Below are 20,611 nucleotides of genomic sequence, written 5' to 3'. Positions count from 1 at the left end.
TTTCTTGAGTGAATATCCTTACATGTTGTTTTCCTCGGACTTTTTTCAGCTCCAATATTCCTAGATTTATGTAACAGAAAGGAAATACGAAATTTCTTTTATATAAGTAATAAATCTTACAACGCTTAAGACATACCTTCTGTACTACAATCAATGCCAATTTTCTCATCTATAGCACACTCATCCCCGCGGATTTCTTCTTGATCCACATGATCATCAGCTACTGTGTGGTTATCAATTTTTATTTCATCACCTATGTGTATCACTTGTTTTTTTTTAAACTGATCAAGACTAGTAGCTGGTATAACCGACTTCCTCTTTACCTGCTTGCAGTTTGGTAGATCATTAACATCATGTTCTTTTTATAACTGTTGTTCTTCCAGAAACTGATAAAGACTTGTGGCTGGTAGGACCGACTTCCTCTTCACCTGTTTGAAGTTTAGTAGATCTTGAATATCATGTTGTTCCTTTGCATTACCAAGTGTTTCCCCAGTCATATGTACTGAACTAGTAACACCTTTCTTGGAAGACGTTTGGAACCTAAAGTTGTGCATAGGAAGTTTAATTCCATTCTCTTGAATGGACTCTCCAGATTGAAATAAGCTCTTTTTATTTTGTCCTTTCCCAACAACCATATGTGAAGTACCAAGCTCTTCCCTTGAAGACGATTGAATTACTGATTTGTACTCAAGAAATTTACTCTTTCCTTGTTGTGGAATGAAATCGTCAGAATTCTTTCTTTTTATGCGCTATTGGTGCATGCTCTTTCTTAGCTTTATCATTGCGTTCGTTAGCAAGTTGTTCTCTCTTAATCTTGAATTGGTTAGCCAATTCAGTACTTGTTCAGTATTGCATATCAAAGTTCAGATTCTTCAATGGACTTTGAGCTTTATTCGGATTCGAACCCTTTTTCTTTAGTGCTGTTGATTGACTCATTCTTCCCGCTTTCTTTTAATCTCTTTATTTTCTTTCCCTACAGTAAGTTAACCTACAAAACAATAATTAGGTGATTGTTAAATAGAAAAAGCAAACCTACAAAGAGAAGAGGTTCTAGTCTCATAATCATATACGTTCTAGGATTATTAGATAGAAAAAGCTACAGAAATCTAACTTCAAAAGATTTAAATGTGTTGCCTTCTCTGTGCTAATGAGAACAAGTAGTGAACTAATCATTAGCTTCCAGAAAGATAAGGGAGTACTACACACAGAGGACTGATTTTACTGTGCTGCCTGTAATGTTCAATGCCTGATAATGATAGGAAAAAATAAGTATTTAGATAACAACAACAATTCACATTTACTTATCAGAAAGTAATTTGATAATTGTAACATGAATACTCCAGATATTACTAGCCTTAGTCATACAAGTTTGTGCCAACAAATAGTCAAATAAAATAATAGTAAGCTAGAATTACAGGTTCATGAACAAAACAATAATTACATAAATTAAAGAAGCCAACATCAATTACTGACCAAACAACAATCAGGTGCATAACGAAGCCAACAGAATACTTAGATATCTTAAGGTGTTTGTACAAAAATAGTTAAATAACAAAAAGAGTTAGTTAGCACTATATGGTCATCACAAAAATAATAAAACTCATGGCGTGTCATCTTCAAACTCGTCTTCAGACTCATCGTCCGACTCATATTCAGAATCATCTTCATACTCATTTTCAGACCCGTCTTCACACTCTTCTTAATACTCATCTTCAAACTCATCTTCAAAATCCTTTTCATACTTGACCTCAAGTTGTTGAGTAACAAATTCCTCTAAAGGCACATTAATAACAGTTTTTGGTACATCAGTCCTTACTAAAGGAACGTCACCATCATCTTCTGGTATGGATGTTCCTATCAAGTGTTCAGACAACTCATTTTCATAACTTTGTGGGAGATCAGATTCAAATTCATCACTCATGTTAAAAAAGTCTCTCAGAACAGTCTTCATAACATAATGTCTCTCTTGATCAAATGGATCTTGCACATACAAGCATTGATGTACTTGAGATGCAAGCACAAAAGGGTCTTCCTAAGAGCATCTCTTGTTAAAATAGACATAAGTAAGGCCATAAATATCTTTTTCAACCTCATATCAATCACACTTAAACAAAACAACCTTAAAATTACTATAATAGTCTAACTCAACTATATCAACTATTCTACCATAATAAGTCAAATCTGCAGCAGTTGGGTTCTTATCCTTTGAGCTTGCAAAGCTCGTAGTTGAGGCAAAAAGTGTAACACCACTATTTTGTGTTTTACGCCTTGCATCACGCTGCCTAATATGGAATCTATATCCATTAATGAGATACCCAGAGTATCTTTTAGCAATAGAATTTGGTCCTCTAGACAATTGTTTTATCAAATTAGGCACATCCTCTTGCAAAGAACGAGTTTCAAACCATTGAGAGAAGTTTTGACAATGATTCTTGGCCTTGCTCCATTTAGATCTTCGCGACTGATTATTAACCTCTTTCTCATGCTCTTTACACAACATGTACTTTTTTGGTAAAACGATAAAAAAATAAGTTAAAAATTAATTATACAAAAGAAAATACTATATTAAATTAAAGTACCTAATATATTCTTGAATCTCATCACAATTTCCTAACAAGTATGCATGTGCCTGACTTAGTGTCTTGTTATCTAAAATAAATGGATCAATTTTCATTGCTCCTAAAGGACATCCCTTTTTAGAAAACAAACTCACTGTTTCTGCATCACTTGGGTCACATTCATCATTATTTCGGGCTCTTCTGTTAAATTTGGTTTGTACAGCCCCATGCCAATATCTAGAAAATAAATTCATACAGTATATTCCCACACGTGCCTCTGCTATGCAACCTTCTGGATAACATCTGTTGCAGATATATGATTTGAATGTACCCATTTCTCTTTCAGTGGAATACATCCATCGGTTCTGAACTGGACCACCTAATCTCACTTCATTCGCCAAATGAATAGGAAAATGAATCATTATATAAAAAAATGATGGAGGAAAAATTCGCTCCAACTGATTTATTGTTTCTTTGATCTCTACTTCTATGAAATCTAGTTCCTCCAATGTGATAACTTTTTGACACAAGCGTTGGAAGAAGGAACATAGATGAATCAAAGCAATAGCCACATGATCTGGAAGGAAGCTTTTAATTGGTATTGGAAGCAAGTAATGTAACATGAAGTGAGCATCATGGGTCTTATAACCAGACAATTTTCTTTCATCCAGCTTCACACACCTACATATATTGGAGGCACTTCTATCAGGTAGCTTGGCTGTCTTTAAAACTCCACAAAAAACTGATTTCTCTCCATTTTTCATTGAGAAGCAAGCTTTTGCAAACTTTGTTCTCTTATTATCTCCAGTATCTTTTGGATGAAGATTCTTTCTAATTCCCACCTCTTTCAAATCATACCAGGCTTTTGCATGATCCTTTGTTTTGCTAGGCATATCCAAAAGAGTTCCAAGTATGCTATCAACTATGTTTTTCTCTATGTGCATTACATCAAGGTTGTGGCATAACAAGTTGTGCTGCCAATAAGGTAATTCACAAAAGATTTACCTTTTTTTCCATGGGCCATCATTTGATCTATTTCTCTTCTTTCCAAACACATTTTCAAAATCAGGTAAGCTATTAAGCACGTAAGGTCCTTTTAATAAAGGTGGAGGAGCCCTGAATTCAGTTTTTCCATTGAGAGATCTTTTGTTAGATCTCCATGGATGATACATAGGTAGAAAAATACGATGATTAATATAACACATTTTCTGACTATGCTTAAGATAGTGAGAATTAGTGTTATAGTTACAACAAGGGCAAGCAAACTTTCCTTTTGTACTCCATCCAGAAAACATAGCATATGCAGGAAAGTCATTGACTGCCCACATAAGAGCTGCTCGCATTTGAAAAGTTTGATTTCTTGAAGTATCATACATTTCAACCCCAGAATCCCACAACAATTTGAACTCATCTATCAATGGTTGTAAGTAAATATCAATGTCATTTCCAGGTGATCGTGGCCCAGGTATAAGTAAAGAAAGTATAGAATATTCAGATTTCATGCACATCTAAGACGGAAAATTATACGCCATCAACATAACTGGCCATGTGCTATGAGAAATATTCATGGTTCGAAATGGATTGAACCCATCACTTGCTAATCCAAGTCTCACATTACGAGAATCTAGTGCGAAATCTGGATGGAACCTATCAAAATCATTCCATGCTTGACCATCAGCAGGATGCCTTAACTTTCCATCTTTAGAACGCTCCTCGTCATGCCACCGTAAAGAATCTACCGTCTTTGAGCACATAAATAACCTTTTGAGTCTAGGAATTAATGGAAAGTGTCTCAAAGTCCTTGATGAAACTCGATGTGATTTTTTAGAAGGCTCAACCTCACTATCAACTTCAGGATTTTTAATATATCGTGAAGCTCCGCAAGTATGACAAAATTCATCATCTTTATGATCGAATTAAACAACATGCAATCATTTGGACATGTATCAATTTTCTCATAATCAAGACCGAGATTCTTAACCATAGACTTGGTTTTATTGTAAGACGGAGGAATGTTCAACTCGGGCGTCACCTCTTTTAATAACTCTAAAATAGAAGTGAATGATTCATTGCTCCATCCATGTAGATACTTCAACAAATATAAATGAAGTGTGAATGATAATTTAGAGAATCCTGGACAACCAGGATATAATTCTTGGCTTGCCTCTTCAACTAAGTTATAGTATTTCTTGGCATCTTCATTTCAACCATCATAAACTCCTTCGGCTTGTGCAACATCTCTAAATTGATCATTCAACAACCCATCAATATCATCACGCGAGTAATCCATATCATCGTCAACATTCAACTTGATATCCCATTCCCCATGATTGATCTATCTAATATAACCTTTAACAAATCCATAGCATATTAGATGATCATACACTGCATTCCTTCAAGTCCAACGAATATTACAACATTTTGCACATGGACACTGAATTTCCTCTCCTTAAGAATCTCCATAAGAGTAAGCAAAATCTAGGAATGACTCAACACCATCAATATATGGTTTGCTATACCTTGCTAAATCCATCCAATCCTTGGATAAGATATTTGAATTCCTAGAAGAAGATATCAATATTTAATCTTACAGTAACAATCATTAAATCATTAACTACTTCACAAATAAGTTTTAAAAGTAATGTGTAAGTTATCAATCAGGTGTTATGAGGTGATAAAAGTTTCATACCTAGTGATGGCGCTTGTGCTATGCCAAATCAAACCTTGAATCCTCCACTAATGTTTCTGAATGTTGATTATACTTCTAAGGAAATATAAGTAAAATTAATAGGATAGACACAATTAAGAAAGAAAGTAAATTAATAGGATAGAAACAATTAAATGAACAAGATTAAGAATTCTATCGAGAAGCAGGTTAAAGTTGTAAGAAGCATTTTAAAGAAGTTCAATCACTTTATTTAGAAGACCAAAAGTACAATATAGTGTGAAAATCCTTTTGACTTTTTAAAACTGTCCAAAATTTTAAAATCTCATTCTTGTGCACACACCCAATCAGAGAATTATCAAACATCTACTACCATGTTTAAACATCCAAGCAAACATTACAATGATCCTATAATAGATAGTCGATCACACCAAAAAACTTAAAGTTTCATAGAGTTTATTCATTCTAAGTTATCCTTGACTTGAAGCAAGATTAGCTATAATCTTGGATCCTAAAGGGTGAAATATTACTTATAGAAGGATTGTTAATAAGAAGAAGTTGTGAAATTTTTCAAGACTCTAGAAGTGTTCAAGGCTTAACAGAACCCTGCGATAAGGTTTACTGGAAACCTAATTTTAAAAAGAGTTCATTAATTTTACTTCGAGTGTTATGTAGCCTTCCAAGTTCTAAAATTAGGAAGAAAACAATTAACATGATCTAAAGTAGGCAAGTTGAACTAGTTTTAAGGCTAAAGTTGACTGCATTTTACAGAAGGAAAAACACACCCTGATGAATGTTATATGTGCCATCAGACAATGTTGGAGAGTGCTAGGCATCTATTTTTGCACTGTAAAGTATCATCTGGCATATGGTGTGTGTTCTTATCAATTTTCTTATCTACTGCAATTAACTATCAAGACTCACCCTGTAATCTGAACCTGCCAGGACTACTCGATCACTTAGCATCCTTCATAAAAAATTATATAATCTGAACCTATGCACCTCCCTTATTTAGAAACATACCAGTCATATTCAACCATTCTGCATCAAAGTTCTACCTCTTGAACCTTGTTCACAAGCAATCAGACTATGTCCAATAGCAGAACAAAGTTCTGCTTCCTGAACCCTTTCTTATTCATTTCTTTTGTGTTCTGATTTGTATAGAAGTTTGTTGCTTTGGTATATTGAGTTACAATATTTGTTTAGATTTTTTTAGTCTTGTTAGAAATTTACAATAAAATAGAAAATGTATATTACTTGTTGTACTAGAGAAGCTTAAGTGGAGTGACATGAATAGTAAGGATTCATATACTCGAATTTTGGCTCAACTGAACCAATTTTTATTTCAAATTCTAATTCTAGCTCTTCAGGCAGTGTGAAAAAGGAATAGTTTTATTCTCTTAATCACTCATTTCACAACAGTTTTGCACAAATGATTCATTTGTTCCAAGCAACCTCAAGTCATTTACTTACAATGAACTGAAAAATGCACCTAGGAACTTCCGAGCTGATAGTCTTCTTGGCGAAGGAGGTTTTGGTTACATCTTTAAAAGATGGATAGCAAATTGCAGATTTGCAGATTGCAGATTTGTCAATATGCAGATTGTAGATTTGCAGATTTATAGCAGATTGCAGATTTGCAGATTTGTAGCAGATTACAGATTTGCAGATTTATAGCAGATTGCAGTAGCTATATCCAACTCGAACTCCATCTCAGGCCAAAGAACAGGGGCATCAGTAGAAATATCCAAAGATACTCTAATGCAGACATGTAAATCAAGATAGCAGGCGCACCAAACAAAGCGTAGAAAAAGTAGAAACTCAACTCCAACAACACCAAGACACTCTACTGCAGACAGGTAAGTCTCATAACTATGCTTCTAGTCAAGTTGATAAGACTAATTCTGAAACTCAAGTTGTAACATCTCAGTATACTTACCAGTATACTTATTCACTCAAAATATCTCCCATATAAAAAAATGATACTTGAATCTAATTCAACACCAAAAACTATATCACGAGAAACTCAAGTTTATATAAGTAGACCATCAGTCAAAGTATTTTATGAAATTCAGCAATTATAGTTTAATAAGCTTATTGCAAACCAAAGAATATATTTTGTACATAAAACCACTTTTTAATTCGTTAATGTTGAGTTAATTTGGAATGTAGGAATAACCAAATCAATATTGACATGGGAAAAAAGATTCAGAATAGCCGTTGGAATTGCAGAAACTTTGAATTACCTACACAATGAATGTTGAAGGCTTGGTATTCACAGAGATGTCAAATCATCAAACATTCTTCTCAATGATGATTTTGAACAACATGTGTGCTTTTCAATCTAACAGATAAATCTGTGATTATTTTACGATTGATTTGGTTATATACATATATTTTATATTATCAGTAGGTAATTAGTACACCAGAAGTATCCTTAAAACTTGTGATCTTAAACATATCCGAACAATTGTATAGCTATAAGAACATGTTTTTAAGGATAAGATACGAAAAATGTTGTGTCCTTACCCAATAGGCAGCAGTAAAACCATCTACAACAGAAATCGTGTTCTTCGGCACTTTATTTCCATACTTTGGAATTTTAGCTGTAACTCGTGATTTGTTCCATTCCAACAAACCCAAAGTAATCAATTTCTTCTAAACACAAAACAAAAATTAGTAGAGAATAAGAAGGAATCTCGGCTGTTGAATATGGACTCATAAAATCTAATGGTGTTCATGACATACAGAGAAAACAAATCTAAAACCCCAACAAAACTTAAATCAAAGAAAATGGACTTATAAAATTGACCAATTTTTCCCACCATGTACTTCAACAATCAGACATTGTAGGTAATTCAATATGCAAATACATTTCAATGCATTATGGACTAAACAGAGTGGTGAAGAAGAGACATTGGCTTTTGGAATGACCTTAACAACAACTTTCTGACCCTTAAGTTCACCTTTCTTGACAATAGCAGAAAAAGTATACCTAAAATGGCCTCTACCCACTTCCTCCCCAATTTCATACTTACTCTCAAATTGCTTAGAAAATCCAAAACTCTTACCCAAGTTAACCCCCTCAGTTTCCTCTCCTTCAGGAATACATGCAACATTAGGCTTAACACTACCTTGCCGTCTCAACAACAAAGCTTTAATATGATTCGCTGGAGAAGGAGGAGGAAAAGGGCGTTTAAACAACCTCGCTGGAGTAGAGGTAATTTTTAGCTTCATTATCTTTCTAGGTTTCAACGACATTTGGTGTTTCCGGTGGGGGAAGAATTTCTTGTGGGGAATAAAGATTGGGTCTTGGAGGTTTTGAGGTACAAGCATCCTGGTGATTATTACAACAAAACCCTACACATACAAGTGTGAAAACATAGTTATAAATTCAAGAACAAATAATCAAGAATTGGGTACTTACGCTTGACGAAATCCGATATCGGAGAAATCGTGGTCACTTCAGCTCCTCAGTTCTTAGCTTCAGCTCTCTAGTTCTTAGCTTCAGCTCGCTCTTCAATTCTCTAGAGAAAAGTGTGTTGGTTCTTCAGAGAAAGAGAAAAGTGTGTCGTTTTTATGAATTATTTTTTTTGGCCAATACAAATGGGAGGGAGAGTTAAAAATGTTGGAGGGAATATAATATTTTAGTGAAAAATTTAAGGACACACTTGTAATGTGTTTTTTTTATAATTATAAAAATAGGACATTTTAAAAGTGTGGCCATATTTGTAAATAGTTGTTGCCAATTATATCATACTGTAACAACGCTTATAAAATGTAGCCTATACCAATAAAGAGTACGCTTTACAAGTGTTGCCAATATTATCGAAGCTAAAAGTTAAAAACTTGGGCTACACTTTAAAAGCGTTCCCAAAAGTATTTTGGGCAACACTTTACAAGCGTTGTCCAAATTTAGGGGTGCCGTAGGCCTAAAATGTTGTAGTGTGGGCTATCCCATTTTGCCAAAATTCTGGAACAAAGGGCGAGATAGGTCATGGGTCGCCAATTGGGTTGGCAATTCACCCATTGACCCTCCCCATCGCCTAGTGAGATGCCCATTTAGGGATCTTACTGGAATTTTGGGCGAGCCAATAGCTCATTAGGAGAGTCGCCTAGTGCCCTTGGCAACCCAAGGGTGCCAAAGGGTGAGCTCAAACATGAGGAAGGTAGGTTTTTGTAGTTTAAGTAAGGGTTTTTAAGTAATCTTTCCAAAACTTGAACCAACAGTTCCCCACTCTTTTCCTAACAAGTATATATACTTTTTAAGTTCAAATTCCTTCAATTTAGTTACTCCCACTTAATAAAAAGAAGAAACCCAAGAACATCATCATTCTCTAAAAAATTCTCTCTCTAGATTCAAGAAGAAGAAGAAGAAGAAGACATTGGAGCTAGGGTTGCTAGAGTTTCAAGGTTCTTTCCCAAAATTCTTGGAGTTCCTTAGACAAGGTATGGATGCTTTTCATTCTTGGTTATCTATCACCAATAAGCCCCTTCAAGTATGTTTTCAAATTCCATAAATCTAGGGTTTTCAAATCTAGTCATGGGTCTTCTTCCAAAACGAATTCAATTGTTTAATTATGATTTATTATGATTTTTTAAGATGATATATGGTTGGATTCATGGAGTATTGATGGATTATGATAAAAATCTCCCTTGGACCCATGATATCCCCTTCTTCCCAAATTGTGAACTAGGGTATGACCTGATTGATGATGAAAGCTTGACAATGGATTATTTTTACATTGAATTATGTTTGTTATTGATGATACTACTAATTTTAGATGATTCTAACTTGAACTCCAAGGAATCCATGAGTTTTCCCCAAACCTAGCTATGGCTCTTCCCGACATAATGAATGTTGTTAGAAGTTGATTCAATTAATTGAGTGTTAGTTCATTATGATGATATTACATGATCCAAGTATGAATCTACCTATATTCTTGATTAGCCTAATATTCTAGGGTTATATCATGAAAGAGAAAAATTGAGGGTTAGATGTGAACCTTTAAGATTGATGAACTTGTTAGTGAATTGCCTTAGATTAGATCAGTTAGACATGAATTGCTTATGAATGAATCTAGTAGACATGAACTAACTTGATTAGGTCTTATATGATGGATCATTGTTGAAGTGGTTTTGTGATCTAGTTTACTTGATGCTATATGTCTATAATTGAGTAAGAATGAAGTATGTAGTTAAGTTTACTTTAAGAGTTAGGTATACATGATTACAATGTCAGGCATGGCTTTAAAGCAAGGCTCATAAAATGAAGATAATTCCTAACGCTTAAATGGTAAAAGCTAATATAAATAAGTTAAGGATGCTTAGGCTTAAAGAAGGAAGCAATTATGTAGGTTGAAGTTGTATATGACATTATTGTGCAAAGACTTCACCCACATGACCTATATTATGATCACATGAGTTTATGCATGAAATGAATGTATTACTTGAGTCATGGTTGTATCTATGTTATATATGTTAAATGGTAGATGTGTTAATACAATATATGTGTATTATGTGTGATTGTGGTATTATGTACATGTTTATGAACAATTGAGAAGGAAGTGTCTATGATGATAATATATATATGGTGTTCATTGAAAGGTTAGTTCTCATATGCACCTTTACATACTAGTATGCATGAAATGTACATGACCATGTTGATCCACTTGAAAGGTGGAGGTGTTTAGTTAATGTGTATATTGTGGTATTGATGCAAGATCCTTCTTTCCTATACCCCTATAGATGGCTATGTATGATATGTTCTGACTATGGTCGTATTGTTGTGTTGAATGAAAGGATAATTCTCATAAAAACACTATGAATGATAATGTGAAAGGTTTACTCACTTATTGATAGTTCTAAAGTGAAAGGATATTCTCACTTAATGAATCTTTGAGCTATTATGATGTATGTTGGTTTGAGTGCCTAGTGTATTCTTTCACTAACCTAAACTTAAGTAAATACTTAATGTAACTTTTAAGGGAATTATGCTTAGCACCGAGAGGATATTAATGTGAGATGGGAGGCTTTTACGTTTAGCAAGTTCGGCTTCCGAATGTATGTTATCTCATGGGATGGAAACCTTATACGTTTAGCAAGTCCGGGTTTCTAGTAGCAATCCCCATATCCCATAACTATGTGCACACATAGGTATTAGCTAGTGGATCCCCCTAAAAGTTATTATGTACGTTCTACCTTAGGGAAGTAGGACACCCTCTTTACGGTGTGGGGGTAGAACACCGGATTCCATGTAGCTCACATGGTCTATGTCGGTTAAGACTATTATCCCTAAATGATACAAATACAAGCTATAATAAGAACATGGACTCTAATTATGATTCCTTAAGAGGTACTACTTGGTATGAGTGGAGGTATGGGACTTTACTCATACATTGCACAAGTGGACTTTAAAAGGGGTTATGGTTAGGTTCTCTTATCTAATGAAGACTTTTGAATTATGTATGTATGATATGAATGAATGTTCAGGTTGAATTTACTTATTACAAGTTATGATGATGAATTCTTGGAGTTCCTTAGACAAGGTATGGATGTTTTTTATTCTTGGTTAGCTATCACCAAGAAGCCCTTTCAACTATGTTTCCAAATTCCCCAAATCTAGGGTTTTCAAATCTAGTTATGGGTCTCCTTCCAAAACGAATTTAATTGTTTAATTATGATTTATTATGATTGTTTAAGATGATTTATGGTTGGATTAATGGAGTATTGCTGGATTTTAATAAAAATCTCCCTTGGACCCATGATTTCCCATTATTCCCAAATTGTGAACTAGTGTATGACTTGATTGATGATGAAAGCTTGACAATGGATTATGTTTACCTTGAATTATGTTTGTTATTGATGATACTACTGATTTTAGATGATTCTAACTTGAACTCCAAAGAATCCATGAGTTTTACGCAAACCTAGCTATGGCTCTTCCCTACACAATGAATGTTGTTAGAAGTTGATTCAATTGATTGAGTTTTAGTTGATTATAATGTAATTACATGATCTAAGTATGAATCTGCCTATATTCTTGATTAACCTAAGATTCTAGGGTTATATCATGAAAGAGGCAAATTGAGGGTTAGATGTGAACCTTTAAGATTAATGAACTTCTTACTGAATTGCCTTAGATTAGATAACTTAGACATGAATTGCCAATGAATGAATCTTGTAGACATGAACTAACTTGATTAGGTCTTATATGATGGATCATGGTTGAAGTAGTATTGTGATGTAGTTTACTTGATATTATATGTCTATAATTGAGTGAGAATGAAGTATGTAGTTTAGTTTACTTTAAGAGTTAGGTATACATGGTTACAATGTGAGGCATGGCTTGAGAGTAAGGCTCATAATATGAAGATAATTCCTAAGGCTTAAATGGTAAAAGCTAATATGAATAAGTTAAGGATGCTTAGGCTTAAAAAAGGAAGCTATTATGTTGGTTGAAGTTGTATATGGCACTATTGTGCAAAGACTTACCCACATGACCTATATTATGATCACATGAGTTTATACATGAAATGAATGTATTACTTGAGTGATGGTTGTATCTATATTATATATGTTGAATGTTAGATGTGTTGAGTCAGTGTGACTTTTAAATGCAATACATGTGTATTATGTGTGATTGTGGTATTATGTACATGTTTATGAACAATTGAGAAGGAAGTGTCTCTGATGATAATGTATAGGTTAGCGTCGTTGGTCACGATAAGCATCAAAATGGCGCCGCTGCAAGGGAATGGTGTTATTTGGGAATTTTTAGATTAGTAGAATTTTTGTTCTTCTTAGTTGTAGTTCACTAGTTTAATTTTTAGTTTTATTCTATTGATTGTGTAAACATTTCAGAAACCATGAGTGTTAACCGTAGTAACGGGAGCCAAGTGGGCCATCAGGAGGACATTTGTAACCTCAACGATGTCCAAGAGTCCAACATCAATGATCCACATAACATGAGAGTTGTCAGAGCCATCCGTCTACCTCCAGCAGAGGGAAATGCGGTGTTCCACATAACAAGCACTATGTTGCAACTTTTGCAACTAAAAGGACTTTTCAGTGGATTGGCTCATGAGGACCCATATAAGCATCTTCGAAACTTCGTGGATGTGTGTGGACCTTTCTCGTTTAAGAACATCTCTTAGGAATCAGTTCGATTAAGACTATCCCCTTTCACATTGTTGGGGGAAGCTTGCAAGTGGCTAGCTGAATTACCATGAAATTCAATCACTTCATGGGAGGAGCTGGTCACCGCATTTAATGTGCAATTTTTCCCTCCCTCGAAGATGATGACTATTCAGAATAACATCCAAAGCTTCAAGTGTCTGAATAGAGAGCCTCTTCATGAAACTTGGCCCTGGTTTAAGAAATTAGTGCTACAATGCCCAACCCATGGTCTACATGATAATGTGTTCCTTCAATACTTTTACCGGAGTCTAAACTCGGTGAACAAAGATGTAGTTGACCAACTCTCGCCCAGAGGCTTAATGCAGCAACCATACACACAAAAGCAGCTCAACTCCTCGATGGGATGACAACCATCAACATGGCATGGTACACTCGCGAAGACTAGGTCTCACCGGTCACATTTCAACTATCCAAGGAGCAGGTTGAAAAAGATAATGAGAGAGACCAAAACATGGCCAAGATCATGACACAACTTGACATTTTATCCAAAAATGTCATGGGGGCTGGTGCCCGTGGTGTCAATGTTGTGGGAGTCGGGGGTGCGAATCCTTAGGAGATGATGTTTGAAGCCATGTATGATGAGGAAGTAAATTTCCTAGCTAACCAAGGCGGGGGCTATCATTTAAACTACCCAAGGCAGGGTGGTAATTAATGATGGGTTAGAGACGAAGACTGGAAGGATCGAGATCTTGAATGGAGGGGTTGTAATCCAAATTGGAAGGATGGGGAGAAGGATAGATATGTGCCTCCCCACGAGCGTTAGAAGCCCAAGGATTCAGAAGGTGGTAGGTATGAGGATATGCTCTCGCGTATCCTAAACAAAGTTGAAGGGTCAGACAAAATGCTAAAAGGTATGAAAGAAGACGTGTCTACCCTCAGCCAGACTGTCACCTCTCATTCAGTTTCAATCGAACAGTTAGAGACCCAAATGGGTCATATCTCATCTCATCTCAATCTGAGACAACAATGGGGTTTCTCTATTGACACTATGGCTAACCCAAAGAGTGATGTCTAACGGTTAACTTGCATCATGCCGTGACGTTAACTAAGGCGCTGTTTGGGAGGCAACCCAAAACCATTTACTAGTTTTTTTTGTTGTTATCTTGATAAAATAATAGTGTGCTATTTGTACAGATTGAGTAACGAAAGTTCTTGAAAAGATGTATGGAGGCGAGCAACAATTCAATTTTGCGGATCGCCGACGAGTTTGGCGCACCCAATCATTCCCACCATTTAACGCAATACATCTTAAAGGTTGAGTCTGTAAAACTCGGTGGAGTATGAATTTTGTCAGCGCATCGCCAATCCTATTGGCGATCTCGATAAAGACCGCCAATGCATTGCTCACCTGAACAGAAAACTCTGTTATATTGGGCGAGGACATTAGATATTCGACATTTTGCGGAATGATAGAGAGAGATCGACTATCATCGCCGAATGAGAAGAAACTGGATAGTCACAAGCCACAGGCTTAAAAGTTCCATTTCATTCACTTTCTTTCATTTTGTCCCTTTTCACAAACTCACACTCACACTTTAGCAGTTATATTTCTCGCACTTTTAGAGTATTTTAAGAGTCAAATTGTGCTCGGATTAGGATCACATTACTGCCTTGAAAGCCAGTACTATCTAATTCGGCATCAAAGGTTGGTAATCAAACTCCTTAGTTATTTGATCAGACTTTTTACTCATTTGCATAATCACTGACAGAAGAAAATCTTTGTTGAATCTCGGAGTCACTAGGATTGTATTTATTATCGTTTGAGACTTGATATTTTCTACATGATTTGAGGGACTACCACTTAGCTTTGCTTTGAAGTGAACTGTTAAGCGGTGAGAATAGAAGGTTCTCTAGGTTTTCATTGAAATCGACTTATATAAGCATAAATTGCACTATCTGGGGTTGCGGGGTGAATATTTAAAGGATGGGTTGACACTAGACATGTTGAGTTGATCGGCGAGATGAACAAAATTTGCCGAAATGCTAGGATTTTCGCCCAACATCCCCATTCCGCCTTTAACTGAATACTTTATGTATTGATCAATCTGTGACTTTCGGCGGTTAGTTTAATTCACAAAATGTATTCGGCGACTCGCCGAAAGATCCCTTGCTCGCCCTTTTTCTGTGCCCTTGTATCAGTTGTGTATCACTTTCAACGATTGGCCTAACAGGATAAGTACTTCACCAACTAGCTTGGCAAAGTGATTCCACACCCAAAAACACCCTTTCTCTCCTATTTGAAGTGCTATCTAACTTATCCTTGAAGTCTTTGCAGTAATGGCTAGATCAAAAGCCGCGGGGAGAAATGATCCATCCAGGCACATAAGAGCACGAGAGTTCAAGAAACACGAAAAGAAAGCAAAGCTAGCCAGAAAAAAATACCAATGAAGCTAGAGCAAAGAGACGAATTCCCATCGACCCTAATGTGCCTTCATGGGCTCGAAGCTTTGTTAATGCAATACGGGCCTTCAGAGCAGCTCAAGAGATAAATCAGATTATTGTAGCTAATCTTGCTGCAGAGGCAAAGGTAGAGGCAAACAATACTTCGGGTATTGATGCCCAGACAAATGAAGGGACCTATTAGCCAAGATCACCTCTTTACCTCCCGCTCTGTCTTATTATATTTCCTACTTTTGGATTCTTATTACTTGCATTTGAGAACAAATGATCTTATTTATGGTTGGGGCGAGGGCCACCTTGTTTTCTTGTTTCGAATATTCGTGTTTTGAATACATTTGGGTTATCTGTTTATAATTGTGTTAATAACTACTTTTTTGTGGACTTTTAAGCTCGTGGATCTGTTTACTTTTCATTTTGAATTTATCGCACATTTTTGCCACCCCTCGTGAGTTGAATGTGGCTATTCTTTTGCAAGAAATTAGGTCTCGATTTTGATCAACACCGATGACTGAAATAGTGCTCTTAATTGAATGAATATGAATAAATGGCTATGAACTCGTTGCATCTTGTTGTGATTAGCCATTTATCGAATTGATTCTTTTGTAATGACTATTGCACAATAGCGAAAATGTGTAGTCTTGTTTGACTTAAGTGTCGATGCCTTGTGTGTTTAGCTTGCTTTGAACCATGCATGAATAAACCTAGAATTTTCCTTGTTAGTCTTATTGATTTAGAAAGGTGTCCTCTTGAAATGATCTTAGAAAACTTTAAAAAGTGTGAGCCAAATTTGACATATACCTCTATTGGCCTACCCATGAGTGTGTCAAACTCTTTTGAACACCCTTTGAGCCTTACCTTTCTTTGGAAGAACCTTGATAAACCCTAGACCTTACTTGACTCACTACCTACAATCCTCTTAATTTGTGATTTAGTGAATAGCCAAGAAAAAGGAAAAGTAGAAGTCAAGAAGTGCAAGAAAAAGTCCCCCCTAACCCATGGGATTGCATAAGTGGAAACCCCTTCAATAAAAAAAATGAGGAATGAGGTGTGAAGGAAATCGGGTTTCCAAGCAAGCCATGAAGGTGAATAAACACGTGACTTAGAAGCATTAGAAAAAAAGAATTGATAAATGAGGAGAAGGGAATGCCTTGAGAATACCACATCCCATGAGGAAGGAGCCATTGAGCCTAAATGACCATACCTTAGCACTAATCCCCATTACAAGCCTTAGAAATACCTTTTTGATCTTCAGAAAGTCGAATCAAAAGTCGATTGGAAAATAAGGGCAAACCTATGGGTGAAAGCATGCATTGTGTTCCTCTTTTTTAGTGTGAGCGTTGCATCTTATTCTTGATCTTGAATTGATTAACCTCTGTGTGTGAATATGGAATCATTCTTCATGTGAGGGCATTTAGATAATTTTTGTCGAGCTTGTACTCGCACAAGTAGCAAGTATTGCGAGCATGAGAATCTCTAGTAATGGTGTGTCACAACTTGAATCTTTGAGTGCACAGTTGATCTTTGCATAAGTAATTTGAATCTTTTTGTGTATGTTCATGATTGAGTCTTGTGTAACACTTTTTGAGACACCTTTTTTGAACGGCTGAACTTGAGATTGCTTGAGGACAAGCGAAAGTTTAAGTTGGGGGTGTTGATGAGTCCATAAATTGGACTCATTTAGGGCATTATTTTGATAGAAATAGTGTCCTCGAATGCTTATTTTTTCTCAATATCTGATGAAAACTCTTAAGTTTCAGGTAATTGAAGTTTTAGTGGAAGCATAGACACTTAGGTGCAAAAAGGAACAAAAAAGCTGAAAATAATGAAGAAGCTGAAACATGAGCATCGCCAAGAACCTTTGGCGATTCGCCGAAAGGACAGATTCCGCCCTTTGTTCTAGTATACGAAGTCCTGAAGGAAGAGGATCAAAAAGGTGATAAAATGAGTAGTCGACGCTTCACTGAATAGTTCCACGACGCACTACTATACCGCCCAATGGTCCAGAACGTGAAGATGTTGAAGGCAAGCATGAAACGGGCGATGAAACAGAAGAAAGGCGAGTCGCCGAGTCATTCGGTGACATCGACTAACTTCACCGAAAGAACTGCCAGCGGTATTTTTTGAAGTCTATAAATACCGAACTTATTATTATTTTTAGAGAGTCAAACTTTTATTTTAATTTCCATAATAGATAGTACTTTTTGGATATTTTTCTCTCAAGTTTGGAGAGGGTTTTTGGGAGACTTGAAGAAAGAAGGATTTCATCTTCCCCAAGTTGGAAGTGGGTCTTCTCCATTCTTCTTTCTTTACTTAAATCAAGGTTTAATTTCTTATACCCATTTGATTTTACTATCATTTTAGGTGTATTTCGTTATTTCTTTATGTGTGGCTAAAACCCCCATTCTTGGGGTGTGATTTAACAAATATGTGTTGATATTATTGTTGGGTCTTGCTTGCTGATAGGTTAGATGTAGTTTAATGGTGATTTCACCTAGTGGTTGAGGTTTAATCTAAAGGGTTTGTAGTTGCAAATACAAAGCCACTCATGTGTTTTCGGCTTGCCCGAGAGGGAGGTCGTGAAACCAAGACCAGTAGACTGATGGCCTAAGGAGAGGGTCGACATGAGGTTCAGCCCGAGAGGGTGAGCCCTAGTCTCATATCCTAACACTCAGCTCGAGAGAGTGAGTGGGGTAAGGTGTAGGCTGGTCTTCATGCGGCAAATGGGTGTCCGAGAGGAACACATTTGAAACGGGGTAAGTTGCCCAAGAGGGGACTTATTTCCATTTAAAGCTTAGCCTAGTCACTATTATCTTACAAATTTCCTTTCAAAAGCATGTACCCAACTACTTATCTCAACTTGTATCGCGGTGACACCTCAAGAACAATTCCCCATACTTGATTTTCTTGTTAATTTTTGCTATTTTACTACTTGTGACAAAACCCCCATATTGATATTTGACACTTTCGTCTCGCCCTGTTTAATTTACCATGTTTTTGTTCGTTAATGTCTTTAGATATGACTAGTTAGAGCTTAATTTTAATTTTCTATCAATTATCAAAACCACTCCTTTGGGACATGACCCCAACCTTTAGTTGGACTACTATACTATCGACGATCGTAGACACTCATACCGTAGGTTAGTGTCGTTGGTCACGATAATCATCATCCGTATTGCATGGAAAATAGTGAGGCATTCACTTTAAAGCATGGCAGAAAAAATACATGGTTTGATTGTCATCGCCAGTTCTTGCCAATGGACCATGAGTTTGGAAAGACGAAAAATGCATTTAGCAAAAATAAGATTGAAAGTGACCCCCACCTCCATTACTCACAGGGCATCAAATTTGGGAGAGAGTTTCTCAATTACCTAAAGTTACAGAAGCTTCACCTACTAGACTTCCTGGATATGGTGTTGAACATAATTAGACCAAACAAAGCATATTTTGGGAGTTGCCGTATTGGAAGGACAATATTCTACAACATAATCTTGATGTGATGCACATTGAAAAATATTATTTTGACAGTTTGTTCAACAGAGTGATGGATGTTAAGGGTAAGACAAAAGACAATCCAAATTTGAGGATGCCGGAGGGCTATGCTTCGAATTTACGAAAGCGGGTAGATATGAATGAAGGAAAATTGATAGGTATGAAAAGTCATGATTGTCATGTGTTCATGGAAACTTTAATTCCTATCGCTTTTAGCCATCTACCCGAAAGGATATGGAAACCAATCACAGAGATAAGTCATTTTTTTAATGATTTGTTTTTTGGAAAGTTGTTGGAGAGTAGTTTAGACAGGATGGAGGAAAATATTCTTGTTATTACTACTAAGTTGGAGAAGATATTTCCATGTGGTTTCTTTGATGTGATAGAGCATCTTACAATTCACCTTGTACAAGAGGCCCACCTCGGAGATATGGTTTAAACAAGATGGATGTATCCAATTTAGAGGTATCCATTTGAAATATTCACTAAGTTATATATATTCACCACGTTTTTTATTAACATATATATACATATATACATGCAGAAAAATTGGTAGTTCCAAGCAAACAATTAAGCAAAGGGGAAAGATCGAAGGATTAGTTGTTCAAGGTCATATTAGGAGAGAAACTGGTGATTTTTATTCTTATTACTTTGGTGATGATGTGTCATGTTGGATAAACAGGCCCAATCGCAATGATGAAGGCGATATTGATCCTTTATTTCCACCGATATCAATATTTAATTGAAATGGTCGATGATCTAAAAAGCGTGGAAAGCAAGGCTTCACTAATATGGAAATGCAATCAGTTGTGACACATATTTTGCTTAATTGTCCAGAGATTCAACCATCTGTAAAGTAAGTGTTAAAAGTGTGTTATCAAATTACATACTAATAAGTGTTCATTAACTAACGAAATACTTGAATGTAAAATGATCAGCTTGTTCGTAAACGCATAGGGTAATGAAGCCATTTATACAAAATTTTCCAAATGGCTAACAAACTATGTAAGTGTGCAAGCTTACATTGAATCACTAAGTATTTACTAATATATTCTTGTTATACTTAATTATATTAGTTGAAATAACAGTCACGTAGGTTTACAATGAATTCTAAAGTGTCCAAGATTTGCAATTAGTGAAAGATGTAGCACTTGGACCTGAATCTCAAGTACTGACAATGAATAACTATTGTGTCAATGGTTTTAAGTTTCAAACTGAAGATGTTTCTAGGAACAAGAAAACAAATAATAGCGGTGTCTACATAAAAAGTGAAGTTTATGGTACTGGCCAAACTATTGAA

The 20,611-nt window shown here is 35.8% G+C and overlaps 1 protein-coding gene across 1 annotated transcript; it reads right to left on the bottom strand.

Moving 5' to 3' along the window:
- Nucleotides 1-1,699: 1,699 nt before the first annotated feature.
- On the bottom strand, nucleotides 1,700-4,312 carry LOC125836844 (uncharacterized). Its single transcript, XM_049515997.1, has 6 exons — nucleotides 4,172-4,312; nucleotides 3,825-4,066; nucleotides 3,564-3,674; nucleotides 2,714-3,443; nucleotides 2,120-2,503; nucleotides 1,700-2,032 (listed from the first exon to the last, which is right to left on the bottom strand). Exons 1-6 carry the CDS (start codon nucleotides 4,310-4,312, stop codon nucleotides 1,700-1,702), a joined length of 1,941 nt encoding a protein of 646 aa, XP_049371954.1.
- Between the last annotated feature and the right edge of the window lie 16,299 nt (nucleotides 4,313-20,611).

Source organism: Solanum verrucosum, unplaced genomic scaffold (assembly GCF_900185275.1).
Source record: "Solanum verrucosum unplaced genomic scaffold, falcon-dt-bn FXZP01000269.1, whole genome shotgun sequence".
In the NCBI taxonomy this organism is placed as follows: domain Eukaryota; kingdom Viridiplantae; phylum Streptophyta; class Magnoliopsida; order Solanales; family Solanaceae; genus Solanum; species Solanum verrucosum.
This window is presented reverse-complemented; position numbering and strand designations above follow the sequence as displayed.

Excerpts from the sequence above, each read along its gene's own strand:
- LOC125836844 (XM_049515997.1), bottom strand. The coding sequence starts at position 4,312 with ATGTGCTCAAAGACGGTAGATTCTTTACGGTGGCATGACGAGGAGCGT. Across the intron at positions 3,444-3,563 it reads GATGGCCCATGGAAAAAAAG|CAAAACAAAGGATCATGCAA; the intron begins GTAAATCTTTTG and ends GGATATGCCTAG. Across the intron at positions 2,033-2,119 it reads ACTATTATAGTAATTTTAAG|GAAGACCCTTTTGTGCTTGC; the intron begins GTTGTTTTGTTT and ends AGATGCTCTTAG.